The 13,508-nt window shown below is 37.3% G+C and overlaps 1 protein-coding gene across 4 annotated transcripts in view; it reads left to right on the top strand.

Annotated features, from left to right (window-relative positions):
* The window catches only part of ATP6V1H (ATPase H+ transporting V1 subunit H), a 129,089-nt gene that overhangs the window by 32,515 nt on the left and 83,066 nt on the right, over positions 1-13,508 (top strand). For 2 of the 4 annotated variants that reach the window (XM_054498295.2, XM_054498294.2), the window contains exons 7-8: positions 1,779-1,832; positions 11,524-11,621. In XM_054498295.2, coding sequence (XP_054354270.2) covers positions 1,779-1,832; positions 11,524-11,621 — 152 coding nt within the window. The remainder of the gene's footprint in view (positions 1-1,778; positions 1,833-11,523; positions 11,622-13,508) is intronic. The other 2 variants (XM_054498296.2, XM_063668777.1) reach the window with 1 other exon arrangement.

Genomic DNA, 13,508 nt, shown 5'->3' with positions numbered 1-13,508 from the left:
GTGTGGTGGCTTATGCCTGTAATCCTAGCACTTTGGGAGGCCGAGGCAGGCCAATTACTTGAGCCCAGGAGTTTGAGACCAGCCTGGGCAACGTGGCAAAACCCTGTCTTTACGAAAAATAGAAAAATTAGCCGGGTGTGGTGGTGCACACCTGTAGTTCCAGCTACTCAGCAGGCTGAGGCAGAAGGATCACCTGAGCCTGAGGAGGCTGAGGCTGCAGTGAACTGTGATTGCGCCACTGCACTCCACCCTGAGTGACAGTATGAGACTCTTGTCTCAAAAAACAAAAAAAACAAAAAAAACCCCACAAAAAGAAAACTTCATTCTGCAGTAATGTTAGCTTTCAGGTATAGTGGTAATAAGGCTCTGTAGCTGAATTCATAAAATGAAAATTGGTAGGGAAGAATGGATGCCTTGGCATGCTACTAGCTTTTTGGGCACTTCTACCTTAGACTTTTCCTCCTAGGAATAACATATACATTGTGCCTCTCAGGTGACTGTCACTTCTGGAATGATTGACTATGCTTGTAACGATGTCCAACAACTGGGAGGAATATTTCTCTCATCACTAGTGGAAGTAAATATTTCACTGTCTAGAATAGTTTTAATTAGAATTGAACTTTTTATAGATAAATGCTCTTCAAGTATTTTCGGCATCTTTTTAGTGCACTCTTTTTATCACAGAGTCTTTGGCTTTAAGTTGTGGACTTTAAATTGTGCAGTGCCTCTGCTTTGCGGGTCCTTCTGCTGCAGGAGACCTCTTCAGGGTACCCAGGCTTAGCCTGGCCTTGATTCTTAGTCTGGCTCCTGCTTCTGCTTGGCTCTCATTGCACTGTCCCTCTTGCTGTGGGCAGTCACTTCTTCATAGCCTTCTATCATGATAAAATCCAGATTCTTCGTTTTAAAAAGTAACAATTATTTGTGATATTAATTGCTACTTCGCTCAATTGTCATGCGATAGTGCTACGTCTGGAGTGTCTCTTTTTTCTCTGTCACAAGTGTTTTTCTCTCTCACAAAAAGTACCACAATTTCATGATTCTAATAGAAATAAACTTTCAAAAGTCCAAGTTAGCTGCAAGTTTAGATGTTTTGTTCTTTGACCTTATAGTGGCCTTTGAAACCTTTTTGGGTAGTTTGGAGTGTTGCACTTGGGTTGTGGGGACTCATGCCTGCACTTCGTAGATAGTAGTTATTGAATAAAACAAAATAAACATTTCCTTTCAGAAATTCATTATTGCTTTTCTCTTGCACTTTCAGCCTCTGACTTTCTTTAAATTTTCTTTGGTCATTTCTATATGACATTTGAGATTTTGATTGTCATTAAATTCATTAGCTTTGCTGTGGATAACCAAGTCGCATATTGTACCTTCCTGACATCAGCCACCTGTTTTTGAAAGCTTTGCTACAGAATATAGTGTGGATAGTTCAATTTAAGGCAGTCATCTTACTGGAAAAACAATTCAGTAAGTAAATCTTAAGACTTGGAAATTTGCACTAGCTTAACCCATGAAATTTACCTGGAGCTTAGTAGTCAGTTTATTATTGTTCCATTTTTAGCTACTTACTGATTAATATATTATCTGGAAGAGTGTAATGATATTTAGAACATTTTATGTCATCCCCTTGCTTTTTATTGAGTAGGATTAGGAACAAAATTATAGGGGAAAAATTATTACGTAGAATTAGGGGAAAAATTTGCTTAGCTCCCTTTTGTAAGCTGATACATTAGGATAAAATCAAAACAAAACTAAATAATGAGTTATTTATTTCATAATAGAAACTGCGTGGTAGCGGTGTTGCTGTTGAAACAGGAACAGTCTCTTCAAGTGATGTAAGTATATTCCTTCACTGGCCTCCTAAACATCCCCAAAATAAATTATTTTGAGTCATATACACTTAAAATTTTGAAGGTGTTTACTAGTTCCCCAACTATAAATCCATGGTCACCTCCAGTTAGGTTAATTGTATTATAAACTATATATAAATATTGATGGTCTGTGGAGATCATCTTTTCTGTGGTAGACATAAGACTTGTTCTTTCCCGTTGCTCTTTTTTCCTGGTGACTTTTGTTTCAGACCTGAGAATCAAAGCAAAAATCTGAATTCAGAAGCACAACTGGAGCAAATAATCATAAAGTTTTCTCTTTAAACTTCAGTTATCTGATTAAACTGTCTGATATCTGTCTAATCAACAGGTGAACAAAAGCGTCAAACATTTGAAAGAAATTCAGTTACTTTTATGTATTTATTTATTTTTTGAGACAGAGTCTAGCTGTATCCCCCAGGCTGGAGTGCAGTGGCACAATCTCAGCTCACTGCAACCTCTGCCTCCTGGATTCAAGTGATTCTCTTGCCTCAGCCTCCTGAGTAGCTGGGATTACAGGCATGCGCCACCACACCTGGCTAATTTTTATATATTTAGTAGGGATGGAGTTTCTTCATGTTGGCCAGGCTGGTCTTGAACTCCTGGCCTCAAGTAATCTGCCTGCCTCGGTCTCCCAAAGTGCTGGGATTACAAGTGTGAGCCACCACACCTGGCCAAGAAATGAGTTCCTTGATGGCACTAAAACTGACTGTGTACTATGAAGCTCAAGGCTTTATGTGGGGCTACATGGTAGCCAGCCCCTTGCTCGACTTTTTTTCTTTTTTGACTAATCTCTTTCCACATTTTTTATTTTTTATTTTTTTTGAGACAGAATGTCACTCTGTCACCAGGCTAGAGTACAGTGGTGTGATCTCAGCTCACTGCAACCTCTGCCTCCCAGGTTCAAGTAATTCTCCTGCCTCAGCCTCCCGAGTAGCTGGGACTACAAGCGCCCGCCACCATACCCAGCTAATTTTTGCATTTTTAGTAGAGATGAGGTTTCACCAAGTTGGCCAAGAGTGGTGTCGATCTCTTGACCTCGTGATCTGCCTGCCTTGGCCTCCCAAAGTGCTGGGATTATAGGCATGAGTCACCACGCCAGGCCTTCTTTCCACATTTTTGTAGAGCCAAAAGGTTAAAGGTTAAGACTAATTATGGCTCCCCAAGTTCCTTTCTTGGCTAAAGTTGTGTTTTCCATTTGGGAATGGCTGAACTTTGCTGTGCTCTAGGAATAGCTCAGGAATTGGAAGTAAGTTTGGACAAGTTAACGATGTTCATGATGAGAGCCAGTTGATAGAAAGATAGGGAAAATGGAGACAGAAACAGAAGTGCGTCTAGCTTTCTTTCTTGAAAGAATCGCTAGGAAACTAGGAAGCATCTTTAGAGGGTAGTTTTTGTAACCTGCCTGCAATAGACCCAAGTGAAGCTCTGTAGGAGCCATTTAATATCCATATTGGTTACTGGTACTCCCATAATCGGAATGAATGTCACGGGCATGTATGTTCCAAGACCATAGATGGCAGCAAAATCCATCTTGAAGCTGAGCTTCTCTTGGAGCATGGGTTGAAGTGTTTGATGACTCATATGTTAGTCCAGAAAATGGGTATTAGCCTTCTGAAGTGGAATCAGAACAAGGTATAGAACTAGATGCGCCATCCTGGGGCCATGGTGGGCTGAGGAAATGGTGGGTAAGAAGTCTCGTTTCTCAATCAGAAGCAGATGTTTACATTGAGAATCTTTATTTTGCTTAAATTGGGAATCTCATTTCGTATGACTTGAATTTCTACCGGTTTGAAAAATTATTTAGCTTATTTTAGACTTATAAACTTATTTAAGTGGTTGTCAAAGTATTTTAAGTTACTAAAGCTTAAATAAGGAAATGCAAACTCTGCTGACATGGCATCCTTATTTTGCTATTTTCTGTGAAGTGTATTAGAAAAACAAAATTAATTGAATTGGCGGTGTGTTGGTCTAAGCGGTTTACCTGGTAGATTCACATACATCCCAAATGGAATTCACATCAGGAGTGATTGTGAGTTAGAAAAAGATGGTTTTTGGTTTCCTACCTTCTTCCCTTTAGTGACTCTTAACCCTGAACATATTTTTGGACTCTTCCTGAAGTTCTTACTTTTTTAGATGGCTGTCTACTTGAAAAGCAGACCTCTATGTGTTGAGAGTAGGGTGTCAGCCCTTCCTTTGATTCTTACATTTCTATAGGGGAATCTTAATCTAGCAGCTAATATTCATTGAGCACTTAACTATGTGCCCGACACTTACTCATTTTACATTTACATCTCCTTGAATATTTACATTCCCTGTTCAATGTAGGTCATATCATTAGCCACATTTTATGGATGAGTAGTGAGACCAAACAGAAAAACATACCAGCATGCCCGAGGTCACACAGAGACTCTGAAGAAATGGATTGCTTAGAGAATTACTTGTGAGGCAGCTGAGTTGGAATTGCATCTTTAGGCATTCCTCAAGTCGCATTGCTTACTCAGACTTTTTAAGGTATCAGTATCATACCTTTAAATCATATCTTTTTAGAGTGGAGAAAAGCAGTTTGGTAAACTGCATTACAAATTATTGCCACTTGATGTCAGTATAAAACAAGTTTTACACTGCAAAATATGAAATAAACATGATTCAACAGTCTTACCTTTTTAAAATGGCCTCAGAAGCATCATTTTAAGTTATGAGTGGATCATTAAAAACTCTTTTTTTTTTTTTTTTTTGAGATGGAGTCTTACTCTGTCACCCAGGTTGGAGTGTAGTGGCGTGATCTCAGCTCACTGCAACTTCTGCCTCCCAGGCTGAAGCGATCCTCCAGCCTCAGCCCAACCACCACCACCAACCCCCGACCCCCATCCCGCCAGTAGCTGGGACTACAAGCATGAGCCACCATGCCCCTCTAATTTTTTTTGTATTTTGGTAGAGACAAGGTCTCATTATGTTGTCCAGGCTGGCCTTGAACTCCTGAGCTCAGGGAATCTACCTGCCTTGGCCTTCTAAAGTGTTGGGATTATAGGCGTGAGCCACTGTCCCTAGTGAAACATTTTTATTTAAGTGACATTAGATAAGTGGAATTTCCTTAAAGTGCATTATTTGTCTTCTCCTAATTGTGAAAATAGACATCAGATTATATGTACTTACTTTAGACTGTCTGAGTTGTTTACTGATTCTTAAACATGAATTGTAAGTCTTTTCTTCTGAGGAAGGCAGGACAGTGTGGAAGTGGATTGCTGTGCTGATTCCCTGATGAAAGAATACTGTGACTCCTTCACAAACTTTGGAAGATTTAGGAAGAACCTGGGGATTTGTTTCTTTCTCTGTTTTCGTTTTTCCCCTGCCTAGCTTCGTTTTTACAGTACGCATAGGCAGGAGAACGATTCATGAGAGAGCCCACATGTGTCCGTGCCCTGTTCTCTGTGATTTGTGTTGCAGAATCAGTCTGGAATGAGTAGTTGCTAGATGAATGTTGTGTCACTAGTAGTGACTTAAATTGCCAGGTCCTTCTTGCTTGTTGCATCTTGCCTCTTCATTTAGTGGAGCAATCCATGTCCAGTAGAAATTTCTGTGATGGTAGAAATGCTCATGATAGCTGTACTGTCCATTGTGGCAGCCCCTAGCCATATGTGGTTTTGGAGCCCTTGGAAGTGTTGCCGGTGTGAGTGAGGAAGTAAATTTTCAATTTTATTTAGTTTTAAAAAGAGCCTTATTGAAATATATTTCACATGCTATAAAATGCATCATTTTGCTGTTCAGTGATTTTTAATAAATTTACAGAATTGTGCAACCATTACCGCAGTCTAACTTCATAACATTTCAACATCTCAGAAAAACAAACCAACCAACCCTGTGCACATTAACAGTCTTCCCCATTCCTGTTCTTGCCTCCAAGCCCTGACAACCACTAACCTACTTTCTGTCTTGGGATTTGCCTCTTTTGGACATTCCATATAAATGAAATCATACATGGTCTTCTGTGACTGGCTTCCTTCACTTAGCATAGTGTTTTCAAGATTCATCCGTGTTTTAGTGTGCAGTGACAGTATTTTAGATTGAGAGGAAAAAGGACTTAGTTTTTTTTTTTTTTTTTTTTTTTAGTAGAGATGGGGGTTTCGCCATGTTGGCCAGGCTGGTCTCGAACTCCTGACCTCAGGTAATCCGCCCACCTTGGCCTCCCAAAGTGCTGGGATTACAGGCATGAGCCACCACGCCCGGCCCAGGGCTTAGTTTTTTTTTTTGGCTTTTGACCAGATTCCTTAAATTGTTTTCTGGGGCAGTTCTAATATTCTTGTTAATGGGAGGCTAGTTTCACTGCTTTGGCTTTGTTTTTAATTTAATGCTGTGCTGATGTAATACTTGTCACCCCTTCAGAAGAGGTGGAAGACTTCTTTGCTTTAGTTCTTTACTGCTTTGATTATAAGTCCATCAAAAGTGCTGATTAAGTAGCAGAAATCAGTGGGCCACATCAGTTATTCACATACTGCAGGCCGTTATTAAATTGTAGTCTGCTCTAGCTGGTGAGTTGTGAAGTTTGTGGGGACCTGGAGTAACTCACAGGCAATTACAGACAGTCCCTGACCTATGATGGTCCAACTTATGATTTTTCAACTTTACAGTTGTGTGAAAAGCATATACTTTTGGTAGAAATAGTACATCGAGTATCCATATGACCATTATGATTTTCACTTTCAGCACAGTATTCAGTAAATTACACAAGCTGTTCAACACTTTATTATAAAATGGGCTTTGTGTTGATTTTTGGAAGGATTGCCTGGAGATATATTCTGAAATGCAAAAGAAAATTAACTGGTAAAGTATTTAAGTATAAGACTTTCTTTTACATGTCATTTTCAAAGTATAGCACTGATAACAATAATAAGCTAACCTAATACTGTGTATTTATTAGTTATGTTCTCGGAAGTTGCATACAAAGCAATAATTTATAAAGAAAATCACGTTTTTTTTTAGTTATGCCAACAATTGTTTTCTGTAATAAAGATTCCCACTAGTCATGTAATTGAATTACTGGATTAAGCACATTAGATTGAAAGCAGTACTTGGAAGATTTATAAATTTGTAAACCAATAGTAAAACTATTTTTTTTTTGGTAAAACTATCTTAATTTAGATATTTTATGACTGTTGACTAGAGGATCTCTTTTAATCAGCCAACTTCAAGAGAATTCTTGGGGTATATATGTATTTTAATTCCTGAATATTGATGATAATAGTATATTTTACAATTGTTTAGTGTTTTATAGAAATTGATTTCAGTGTCGTAGCAGTTTTTTTTTATTTTTCCCAGTGGTAGAGATGATATTATTTTTCTTTTTCTTTGCTAACGAGAAGACAATTTTCAAGAAGTTAAGTGATTTGCCCAACATTATGTGACAAAACTTCTGATTCCTGTTCCAGTGTTCACTCTGTCCTTCTCCCTCTCTATTTCTCTTTTACTTTCTTTTCTCTATTTTTTTTTAAAAATTATGTCATAACTTAACATAAAGGAAAATGCACAGAAGTTAAATGTTCAGCGGGATAAATGTATACCTCATAATTCCTCCGACTGCCTTCACCTCAACTCGCACAAAGGTTGTCATTATTATGATATCTATTACCATAGAGTAGTGTTGTCTGATCTTGAACTCCATTTAATGGAATCATATACAGTATAAATTCTTATGTGTCTGAGCTCTCTTGCTTAATATTGTGTCTGCAAAATTCATTCATTGCATTTAGCAGTAATTCTTTTTCATTGCAGTGTAGTATTTCATTATATGAATATTACTCATTCTCTTATTGATGGATATTTGGGTTGCTTCTAGTTTTTTGACTCTTGTGAATAATTTTGCTGTGAACATTCTTATACATATCTTTTGGCAGATGTGTACCTTTATGTCTGCAGCACCTAATTTTAGAATAGAATTGCTGATTAATGGTGTGTATGTAAATTTAGTTTTAGTGGATCTTGCCTGTTTTTTCAGTTTGTGTGCTCTTCAACGAAGTATGAAAATTCCATTTGTTTCAGTTCTTTACTGACACTTGATATTGTCCTGTGTTTTTTAAGTGTCTCTATTGAAGCAAAAATCACACACACGTATACAATCACCTTTTTGTTTTAAGAGAAAAAGAAAAGTTTAATAGTCATGAAACATATTAATTACTTTTAGAACTTTGATCAGCATCTTTTCATTTCACTTAAAACTGCTTTCTGGGACTTATTTTAGTCAATTGTACGTTTGAAAAGTATATCTTTGTGCTTCACTGATACCAATGTGCTGTGCATTTTCACCAAGTATCTGTGGAACAGATGCCTTTTACTCCAAGCAGACTTGTTTTCTCAAGTGCAGACAATTCCAGAATGTAGATGAATACTGTCTTTATTCTTTTTCACTTAGTTTGCACTTAAATCCTAGCATTATGAAGATGAATATTGAAAATTTGTAAACATTTTTATAACATTAGTTTTACTTTGTACATACAGTATCATTGATGTTTTTATGTTGCTTTTATTGCCTACTTATTGTGCAGTTCCTCAATTACTAAATTTGTAATTTTGTAGTGTATGGATCACTGAGACCACATTCACCAGGAATGTGAATACTGTAGTTGCTATTATCTTTGTGTTGTGACTTTCACTGTAATATAGTAAGAGTTTGCATTTTCAGCAACATTGAAGAATTTATCTAAATAACATTCTCTTAAATGTGTTGAGAAGTGAAAATAGTGTTTTTCTCTGCCATTGAGGTTTGCTGCATAGAAAGTGCATGTTGTAGCAAGTTCTTATCCCAGAATGCTTGGCACAGTACAAAGAATACTAGGTCAAGCATGAAGAGAGTTGACTTCTAGTGCCAATCTAAGATTAACTCACTATTTTCTTTTTTTTTGAGACAGGGTGTCACTCTGTTGCCCAGGCTGGAGTTCAGTGATGCCGTCTCTGCTCACTGCAACCTCCACCTCCTGGGTTCAAGCGATTTTCCTGCCTGACCCTCCTGAGTAACTGGGACTACAGGTGCATGCCACCTGCCCAGCCATTTTTTGTATATTTAGTAGAGACAGGACTTTGCCATGTTGTCCAGGCTGGTCTCAAACTTCTGACCTCAAGTGATCTGCCCTCCTCGGCCTCCGAAAGTGCTGGGGTTACCGGTGTGAACCACTGTGCCTGGCCAACTCAGTATTTTCATTTCAGCAAATTATATCACCTTTTTATGTCTTGGATTCCTCTTCTGAAAAAATGAGTATCATAATAATAAGCTGTTGGTATCATAAAAGGGGAAATTTTTATTTCATCTTTAACTTCAATTTAAGTGAAAGACCAGGAAGTAATACACTCTACTTTGCGTAATTGAAGGCAATACTTTAATCATTTACCAGTGCTGTTTCTCTCTATACTATGAAAGTAATCTCTGGAATGGTATGGCTACTGCCTGATAGTGTGCAATAGGAGAGAGTATGTCAGATTGAGGACCAGCGCTTTTTATATGCTCATTTTTAATGGGAATACTGAAGCTATAAATAACAACCAAGAATCCATCCTTGTAGTGTGTTATGTATTTCAACATAGCATGGTGAGTAGCCACAGAAAAGAAAGACTTACCCTGAAACAAAGAATTTTTGTGATGAGAGGAAACTGATGGTAAATAGAAGAGAAGAGGGTGCTCTATGTTGCCTTTTTATTCATTCGTCTAGAAGTCTTGCTTGGTTCTCTCTCCAAGCAGGAAAGATGGGATTCCTCTTCTTTAGAAAAAGTTTCTACCTGATGACTTAATTGGAAAAAAAAAATTTTTTTTATTATGGAATATTGTTTTAGAACTGAAAATGCACTATTTATCTGTCTAATTTTTGCTAATGTTTTGAGTTTTCAGGCAAATTATATTGATATATTGTGTTTTTGTGGAACTAAATTGACTGCTTTTTAGGTACAACCCAAGATCACCTTTTCTTGATACATTTGACTATTCCACCAAATGTACTTATATTGTTGTGTTTTTGTATTAAAGTGCCTGGAATTTCTTTGAAGTGTTAGGTTTTTATGAATGGTATTTAAATTGGAGCAAAGTTTAGTAGCATCATGTATGTTAGGTTCTGTGAATTTATATAACACCTGTGATTCTTTCCTTAAAAAATTCTTTTTGAAATTAGCATGTTCATTTTGAAGGCTGTTGTCTGAAATTTCTTTTCCTTTCTCTTCTTCTTCTTTTTTTTTTTTTTTTGAGATAGAGTGGCACTCTGTCACCCAGGCTGGAGTGCAGTGGCGTGATCTTGGCTCACTGCAACCTCTGCCTCCTGGGTTCAAGTGACTCTCCTGCCTCAGCCTCCTGAGTAGCTGGGATTGCAGGTATGCGCCACTACACCTGGCTAATTTTTGTATTTTTAGTAGAGATGGAGTTTCGCCATGTTGGCCAGGCTGGTTTTGAACTCCTGAGCTCAAGTGATCCACCTGCCTTGGCCTCCCAAAGTGCTGGGATCACAGGCATGAGCCACCGCACCCAGCTTCCTTTCTCTACTTCTTAAAGTCTTAAGGCTTATTGTACATATTTAAGGAAAAGCCCAGGTCAGATGTTCCCACTAGCTTTGGTAAAATGAAGGGGCTTGCAACTTTCTGGGAGTATTACTCCTGTTTATTTTAAGTTTCAGGTTTAAGCACAATTTCTAAGGGACAGTGTTATTGAACTGATGATTTTAAAAATCATAGTCTTTTTCAAGTGTTTAATTAGACTTTTTATATGCCATATGGGTTTTTTAATAAAGTTTTTATTTATTGAGTTCCTATGTTTGTCTAGCTGTGTTGTAAAATGAATTATTATTTATTTATTTACTTTTTTTGAGACAGAGTCTCACTCTGTCGTCCAGGCTGGAGTGCAGTGGTGTGATCTCGGCTCACTGCAACCTCTGCCTCCTGGATTCAAGCAATTCTCATGCCTCAGCCTGCCAAGTAGCTGGGATTACAGGTGTGCGCCACCATGCCCAGCTAGTTTTTTGTATTTTTAGTAGAGATGGCGTTTCACCAGTTTGCCCGGGCTGGCGTCAAACTCCTGAGCTCAGGAAATCCTCCTGCCTCAGCCTCCCAAAGTGGTAGGATTACAGGCATGAACCACTGTGCCTGGCCTAAATTATTTTTCTTAAATCTAACAATATTCAGGGTGCTTGGCAGTGTTTTTCTCATAAGGATGAAGAAATTTCATATTGAAAAAGTTCGGGAACTTGTCCAAGGTCATTTACATGTAGGCCTATCTTGAAGTATTTACTCTTCTTTTTGTTAATTTTATTGTTCTTTGATAGTTCTGTAATTATGTAGAACAGTATTCTCTATACATAATATCTTTATTCAGGGATATGTGAAACATAGTAAGGCAATGTGCTTATTTATCAAACTGTATCAAATATAAATTATTTTGTTACGGATTTCCCTGTGTGTTAAGTAGTCTTGATTTGTGTAGATTTAATTCAGGAGACAAAATCTTGTTCATTTCTAAGAGGTAGAGATTAAAGCAAACATGAGGATTAACTTTTGAAAACAGATTAGGGAATTTTGGATGCTCAGATGCTAATTCCAGTAGGTAATCAGACTTTTCATTTAGAAATGTGTGTCTGATCACATGACTTTAAATGCTTTCCAATTTAAAAACTCAACACTTCTTCTTTTGCAGAGTTCGCAGTATGTGCAGTGCGTGGCCGGGTGTTTGCAGCTGATGCTCCGGGTCAATGAGTACCGCTTTGCTTGGGTGGAAGCAGATGGGGTAAATTGGTGAGTGCCCTTTACTTTTAATGTAAAATAACATTTACAAGCATCTCTCCTTGACATTTTCAAAGAAATATGTAATCATCTAAAAGAAATATTTTATTTTTTTCATATCTGTTTAACAATTGACTATGCTAACCTTCTTAGAAGTTAGTAACTATCAAACTGAGCCCCTTTTCCTTGCTTGATCTGTGCTTTTATAAGAGGTTAAGGCCTCTTAAGAACCTAATGCTTAACAAGACAGATTCCAGGTACTCAGAATATAAAAAATTTTAAAAAATAATTTACGATGAATGTAGGCAAAAATCAACAAGAAAAGTTCTTACCCAGGAAAGAGTGAATATAAACCTTTGTTTCTAATGCCATATAATTTAGCCCAATCTTTGTGGGATTCTAATTTGCAGGTATAGAAACTTTGAGGAGCTGCCTGTTCAGGCTTATACAGATAAGCAACTGAAAACCTCCAAAACAATGGAAATCTTGTTTTATCATCAGAAAATCAATTTATTTGTTCATAATGAGAGATCTAACTGCTTTTAAACCAAATATTCTTTTCAGTTAGCAAGGCATTGTTTCTGTGTTAGAAAATCTACAGAGGAATTTAGGTTATCAACAGTAAGCTGCTTGGTGGGTGAGGATTTAAAGCAAGCATTGGACTCTTACCCTGTATCTCCAGTGTAGGATATACCTGTGAAGGGACCCCAATATTCTAGGACTTTTCAGTCAGTATTTGTATGCAATTTCTTAGAATGGGTTACTTCTGCGAATAGCTGTTCTTATGAATTGTATTTGAATTGTCACAACTATTCAATATCCATCAGTTCAGTAAGTTACTAATTATTTTTCTATTAATCTATAAAATTTCAGTCCATTCTTGTTTATTTAATCCTCAGTTTGACAGGAAAAATAGCCATCACAGTTTGTCATCTGGGTCCAACAGACCCTTTAAAAATATATTTTTAGTCATTTTGTGAAAAATTGATGGAACTAAGAATAAAGAGAGTGAAAAACAGCTATTAGAAATTTCAATAAAAATTAAAATATAGCAAACCTTTTTGTAAAAAGTACATTTTGATACACAAATATCATAAAAAATTACAGAAAATCATCACATGTCCTTGAGCGAAATGGTCTAGGTTCTTGCTGCAAAATACTGTCTGGAAGTCTTTCATGTTCAATGGCTAACTAGTTGAGAATACTATATTTCCTTTTTGTCCTTAGAAATATATTCCTCATTTATCAGTTCTTGAGTTTGAGAAAATTCATTTATGATATAGGTATCTAGAGGCTCACAGTTTTAAGATTTCACTTATTTGACCCATTTCACCATTATTGTTAGAGAATAGAGTGCAATCTATCTCTTTGTTTTCATCTTCTGAATAATAATTGTGAAACACTTTCCTCTGTTGGTCATTATTATGGGCAGAAAATAAAAAATTCTGAATTCTCAGCTGTGTTCACACTTGTCAGGAGATTCACTAGAAAGACTCACAGACATAGCATATAGTTGCATCCACAGATAAGATTTATTACAGAGATATAGTGAGGATGCACAGCTATATCATAAGGGACAAAGACACAGGCTGAGTGTGGAGGAATCCATGTGCAGGCTCCCTTATGCTCTCTTCCTCCCAGAGGGGTCACACAGGGTATCTTCTCCCAGCATTGAAAACGCAGCAACATTTATGTGAGGTTTCTGTCCAGGAAACCCAACAGAGACTCAGCTCCCAAGATTTTATTAGAAGTTAGTTATGTAGACACACTGTGCCTAAAACACACCAAAATTTCAGACTCCTGAAAGAAAGTAGGTGTCTTAATCTATTTGGGCTGCTTTAACAAAATAGTGGGTGGCTTATAAACAATGGAAACTTACTTCTCACATTTCTGGAGGCC

The sequence above is a fragment of the Pongo pygmaeus genome, chromosome 7 (genome assembly GCF_028885625.2).
Source record: "Pongo pygmaeus isolate AG05252 chromosome 7, NHGRI_mPonPyg2-v2.0_pri, whole genome shotgun sequence".
Taxonomy (NCBI): domain Eukaryota; kingdom Metazoa; phylum Chordata; class Mammalia; order Primates; family Hominidae; genus Pongo; species Pongo pygmaeus.
Note: the sequence above shows the minus strand (reverse complement) of the source record. Positions and strands in the feature narration are given on the sequence as shown.